The sequence below is a fragment of the Cebus imitator genome, unplaced genomic scaffold, assembly GCF_001604975.1.
Source record: "Cebus imitator isolate Cc_AM_T3 unplaced genomic scaffold, Cebus_imitator-1.0 Scaffold763, whole genome shotgun sequence".
Lineage (NCBI taxonomy): Eukaryota > Metazoa > Chordata > Mammalia > Primates > Cebidae > Cebus > Cebus imitator.
In genome coordinates, this window is record NW_016108078.1 from 737668 (window position 1) to 743668 (window position 6001).

The following is a 6001-nucleotide window of genomic DNA, read 5'->3' on the forward strand; positions in this document are numbered from 1 at the left end:
AAAAAAAAAAAAATTAGCTAGGCATGGTGGCATATGCTTGTATTCCCAGCTACTTGGGAGGCTGAGGTAGGAGGATCACTTGAACCCAGGAGCTTGAGGCTGCAGGGAGCCATGATTATGCCACTGCACTCCAGCCTGGGTGACAGGGAGAGACCATAAAAAAAAAAGGAAGAAGAGCTACAGTACAATAGTGTTTTTTGGCTATTCATGCTGAAGTGTATAGGGGTGAAGGGTCCTGATATTTGTAACTTACTTTAAAATGGTTCAGCAAAAGACATATAATGTCAACAGTAGCTGACTCTTAAAACAGTGGTTCTACACCCTGGTACACACATTAAAATCACCTGAGGGCTGGGTGTGGTGGCTCATGCCTGTAATCCCAGCACTTTGGGAGGCTGAAGCAGGCTGATCATGAGTTCAGGAGTTCGAGACCAGCCTGGCCAATATGGTGAAACCCTGTCTCTACTAAAATTACAAAAATTAGCCTGGTGTGGTGGCACACGCCTATAGTCCCAGCTACTCAGGAGGCTCACGCAGGAGAATTGCTTGAATCTGGGAGGCGGAGGTTGCAGTGAGCCGAGATTGCGCCACTACACTCTGGCCTGGGCAACAGAGCGAGACTCTGCCTCAACAAAATAGAAATAAAAATAAAAAAGTAAAATAAATCACCCGGGGAGCTTTTAAAGCTCTCCATGTTCAAGCTGTCCCCCAGACCAATTAAATCAGAATCTCTGTGGGTGGGTCCCAGGCATCAGTATTTTTTAAAGCTCCCCAGCTGATTCCAAAGGTTGCCAAAGTTGAGAACCAGCTGTCGAAGTTGTGGGCATCTGGGTGCTTGTTGTACTTCCACTGTTCTGCATATTTGAAAGTTTGCATTAAATTTTTTTCTCCTTTAAGGCAGTAAAAGTGATTACAAAGCAAAGCAAACCCTCCGCACCTTCCTGCTGCCACTAGGAGGAAATCCTACACTGCTTGGCTGCCCCTTCTGGGCCCAGTGTCCCACTGCAGCCCCTTTCCTCTCTACAGATGAATCCCTGTCACATGGCTTGTCACTCCCGCAGATGTGCAGGGCATCCGCTTTGCTCTCACTTTCCCTGCTGCAGGCCTCTAAGAGGCTCTCATCTCCCCAAGCTTCAAGACTCCCTTCATTCTCCAGGAGGACACCGTCTATCTCACATTCATCTCTCTCTCCCACCTCCTTGCAGTCCCAGCCAGTCATTTCTCTCTTCCTCACAGCCTGTCAGAAGCAGGCCATCTACTGACATGCATCCATCCTCTGGCCCTCACCATGACCCTGATACACTTTTACCTGGGCCATCAGAAGGCAGCATAGACAGTGGTTAGGAACGTGGACTCCAGGGCCAGATGACCTGAGCTCCAATCTCAGCTCTGCTCCTTTCTAGCTCTGGGATCTTGGGCTAGTATATAACTATTCTTTTTCTTTCTTCTTTCTTTTCTTTTCTTTCTTTCTTTTCTGTCTTTCTTTCTTTCTCTCTCTCTCTCTCTCTCTTTTCTTTCATTTTTTTTTTTTAAAGGCACGGTCTCGTTATGTTGCCCAGGTTGGTCCTGACCTCCTGGCCTCAAGTGATCCTCCCACCTTGGGCTCCCAAAGTGCTGGGATTACAGGCGTGAGCCACCGTGCCCGACCTTACTTTAATCTTATGAGGCCACTGTGTATATGTGGTCTGACATTGACCAAAAATGTTATGTGGTATATGACTATATATGTGTATGTATGCATATGTGTGTGTATGTATGGTTACATATGTATTTTTTGGGTGCTGAACTACTTTATTGTATTTTATTTTACTTTATTTTTTGAGACAGAGTTTTGCTCTTGTTGCCCAGGCTGAAGTGCAATGGCGTGATCTTGGCTCACCACAACCTCTGCCTCCTGGCAGAGGTGATTCTCCTGCCTCAGCCTCCCGAGTAGCTGGGATTACATGCATGTGCCACCACGCCCAGCTAATTTTGTATTTTTAGTAGAGACAGGGTTTCTTCATGTTGGTCAGGCTGGTCTTGAACTCCTGGGCTCAGGTGATCTGCCCACCTCAGCCTCCCAAAGTGCTGGGATTACAGGCGTGAGCCACTGCACCCAGCCTGAACCATTTTAAAGTAATTAACAGACATTGTGATACTAAGCCCTCAGCATGCATTGCTACAAAATAAGGCCATTCTGAGTAACCACCATACCATTATCACACCTAAGACAGCAATAATTTCTCAATATCTAATGTTCACTTTACATCCAAATTTTCTCTTATTGTCCTACAAATGTCTTTTAGGGCTCTTTTTACCAAACCAGGCTACTGTCATGGACCAAGTATTGCATTTGATTATTTCTCTTAGATCTCTGAATCTACAATAAACTATTTGTGGTGGTATTATTCATGTTAGAATTAGCATCACGTTCTTCTCTCTCCTCTAACAAAAGCCACCAGAAGAAATTCTTGCTTTAATCAGGGGAGAGCTTATTCATTTTCCAAAAGGTTCTCCTGGCAGGAGTGCCACCTTTCCCCACATCGTGAAGTACCCACCCTGAATCTAAATGGCATCTAGCCCTTAGAGATCACCCTCACCGCTGAAAAGCAAGCCTGCATCTTTGGGGAAAGGTGCCCATCCTTTCTGTGGAACAACCTCTGGGCCTGGAATGCCTCAGCATATCTGAAGAAAGGGGGGTAGACGCTGGAAGGAAGAATAGGCAAGGACAAGTACCTGGCCTGGAGCTCCAGGGAGCGCTGCTTTCCTGACACCAGGAAGGTTCGAGGCAGATTGAGGTTGGAGCTCTCCTTTAGCTGAATGGAGGGAGAAAGGGGCATGGTGAGGCTACTGAACTCCACAGGGCCCTAGCCCTCTACACACACACACACACACACACACACAGACTGGGGGTGAAAGCCAACATCTTTGCTCCTCCCAACACCAATGCCCCATTCCAGGTTCCATTTCCCACCTCCTGGTTGCTCACCTCCATGCCATCTACATCAATGCGTGCCCGCACGCTAAATTTCTGGCCAAGGAGCCGCAGCCTGGGCACGCAGTAAAGGAGGCGGTCGTTGAACTAGGAAGGAAAAAATTTGGGATGTATGTGCGGAGGGCCTAGTAGGGATGTGGCCCAGCTCCGTGCCCTAGGGGACTCCTGAAACTTTACTGCTGAGGACTATAGGCAATAGATGTAGAAAAGACAGCTCAGATTGGGCACAGGGGTCAAAAGGAAAGCGCCTAGGCATAGAAGAACTTCCTAGGGGGGAGCCTTGGGCAAGTCACGTCTCTGCAAGGCCTAGTTACCTCATCTGTAAAGTGGAGGAAAAAAAATCCTAGCTAGGTCGTGAAAATACGATTTGTTGGTAGAGGAGAGAATGGTTAGCAGGAGGTATGGTCTTTTTTTTCCTCTTTCATGAATGAAAGGAGGTATAGTCTTGAGGGAGTACCAGGCCACTATGTGTGTGTGTGTTGCAGGGGGCGTGACCCACCCACAATTCCATGCCTGGCACTTACTAGTATGAGGTATCGGTCTTGAGTGGTCCCATTCTTTGCTGACAGCTTAAGGATGTGGCCTTCTTTTATGAGCTCTTTGGTGGGGCTGACAATGTCCTCCTCGCCCCCTAACAGCTCATATACCTTCAGCAGTTTATGCATTCGCTCCTGGCAGAAGACAGGGACCAAAAGGCATGGTTAGGGTGCCAGCCTCCCGTCAGATGCCCACAAGTCACAACACCCCCACCCCAGGATGGAGATACCACAGGTGAGTGGCCAAGGAAGGGCAGGGGCAAGAAGGGCCACTCACCATTTTGCGGATGGCAGCATTCGAGTGCTCTGCTGCTGTGGCTATCAGCTCCAGAGACTCTACAGGCATAGAGAAGTGAGGTCAGATGGGGGACAAGCAGAGAGGAGCCTCTTCAGGGTTTCTTTCCTCCCTGAATACCTCATCCTGGCCTGACCACACCCTCCCATCTTAGAAAGCTCCACCCTCAAAGATGTCCACAGCAACATCATTTAAAATCAGAAGCCAATGGAATAGTCGGCAGCCAATAAAAAAAATGCAAGCTTGCCAAGATTATTATCACCACTAATAATAATACTAGTTACTATGTGACCAGAAGGAAACATACCCATGTTGTCTCTGGATGGGGGGACTATGGGTGGTTTTTATTGTCTTCTTTAGGTTTTTCTGCATTTTCCATATTTTTTTTGAGACGGAGTTTCGCTCTTGTTACCCAGGCTGGAGTGCAATGGCGCGATCTCGGCTGACCGCAACCTCCGCTTCCTGGGTTCAAGCAATTCTCCTGCCTCAGCCTCCCGAGTAGCTGGGACTACAGGCGTGTGCCACCATGTCCAGCTAATTTTTGTATTTTTAGTAGAGACGAGGTTTCACCATGTTGACCAGAATGGTCTCAATCTCTTGGCCTCGTGATCCACCCGCCTCAGCCTCCCAAAGTGCTGGGATTATAGGCGTGAGGCATTTTCCATATTTTTGACAAAGAACATGAATTACTTTTATAATCAGAAAAAGCCATATGAAAAAGCAATGAGATGATCCTGTTTTTTGACTCTATGATTCTGATTCTGCGTGTCTATGCTAAGAAAATACACACACTGTGCTGGCTTCGGCAGCACATATACTAAAATTGGAACAATACAGAGAAGATGAGCATGGCCCCTGCACAAGGATGACATGCAAATTTGTGAAGCATTCCATATTAAAAAAAAAAAAGAAAATACACATACTACACATGAACACGCTTTTGTCATATTGGTATTTACAACAGTTCCAAATGGGAAACAAAAATATTCATCTGTAGGGGAGTACACCTTCACTTGCACTAAAGGCTGTGCCTCTTCCCTGCCAAAAAATGTCCAACTGTAGGGGTTCAGTTAAATACATTATGGTGTCTTCACATAACAGAATATTAAACAACCTTTACAAATGATCCTTATGCAGGGCTTTTAATAATCTGGGAAATGCTCAGGGTATTTTAAGAAAAGGATACGAACATGTTTATATAGAATGATCTCACTTTTGCAAGTACACGTCTAAAAAACACTAGGAAGAATTTATGTCACAGTGTTCATTATGCTTATTCTCTGGGGGCTCAGATCACACGTGATTTTTCTCCTATTTCTTTCATCTTTGTAATTTCCACATTTCCTATAGAGATCAGGTATCATCAGAAAAAAAAAAAAAAGCTGAAATGAGTCCCTATACATCTCCACACACTAACAAATCCCACCTATGCTTAAGGCCTGGCCACAGCCTCCGAGTACCCCACTCTGTATGTGCAGGATCTCCCCACTCAGATCAGCCCATGCTGGAGGAGCACAGGTGCTTCTGAAGAAGGTCCATATGGCCGGCCAACCAAGTCTTGTTTTCCCAAGAGGCTCTCTCTTCATGACCAAGTTTTGGTGCTCAAGGAGCTCTACAGCCCCAGTCCCAGTTCAGGTATCCACATGCCTTTCAGGTGCTCGGCCCCAATCTCCAACCCTTCTTCCATCCTGGCTGCCAGAAGGGGCTTTCTTGCATAGGTTATTGCCACTCCTCTGCTCAAATCTGTCAGTGGCTCCCCTGTGCCTTCAGGGTAAAGATCTAGCCCTTCAGCCTGACACTCAAAGTCCTTGATGAGGCCGGGTGAGGTGGCTCACGCTTGTTATCCCAGCACTTTGGGAGGTCAAGGCAGGTGGATCACCTAAGCTGAGGAGTTTGACACCAGTCTGGCCAACATGGTGAAACCTTATCTCTACTAAAAATACAAGTTAGCCAGGCGGCTGGGCACGGTGGTTCATACCTGTAGTCCCAGTACTTTGGGAGGGCGAGGCAGGTGGATCACGAGGTCAGGAGTTTGAGACCAGCCCGGCAAACATAGTAAAACCTCATCTCTACTAAAAATACAAAAAGCCAGGTGTGGTGGCATGCACCTGTAGTCCCAGCTACTGGGGAGGCTGAGGCAGGAGAATCACTTGAACCCGGGAGGTGGAGGTTCAGTGAGCTGAGATCATACCACTG

The 6001-nt window shown here is 47.1% G+C and overlaps 1 protein-coding gene and 1 non-coding gene across 2 annotated transcripts in view; one reads left to right on the forward strand and one right to left on the reverse strand.

The window, feature by feature from the left end:
- FGD1 (FYVE, RhoGEF and PH domain containing 1) overlaps nucleotides 1-6001 on the reverse strand; it is a 51186-nt gene that overhangs the window by 9196 nt on the left and 35989 nt on the right. Inside the window, exons 9-12 of the mRNA XM_017519661.2 lie at nucleotides 3788-3846; nucleotides 3499-3645; nucleotides 2969-3061; nucleotides 2716-2795 (exon numbers count right to left, since the gene is read on the reverse strand). Of these exons, the coding sequence (XP_017375150.1) occupies nucleotides 2716-2795; nucleotides 2969-3061; nucleotides 3499-3645; nucleotides 3788-3846 (379 nt within the window). The remainder of the gene's footprint in view (nucleotides 1-2715; nucleotides 2796-2968; nucleotides 3062-3498; nucleotides 3646-3787; nucleotides 3847-6001) is intronic.
- On the forward strand, nucleotides 4599-4705 carry LOC119469677. The gene has a single exon (XR_005198512.1). It is a non-coding gene; the product is annotated as a U6 spliceosomal RNA (small nuclear RNA).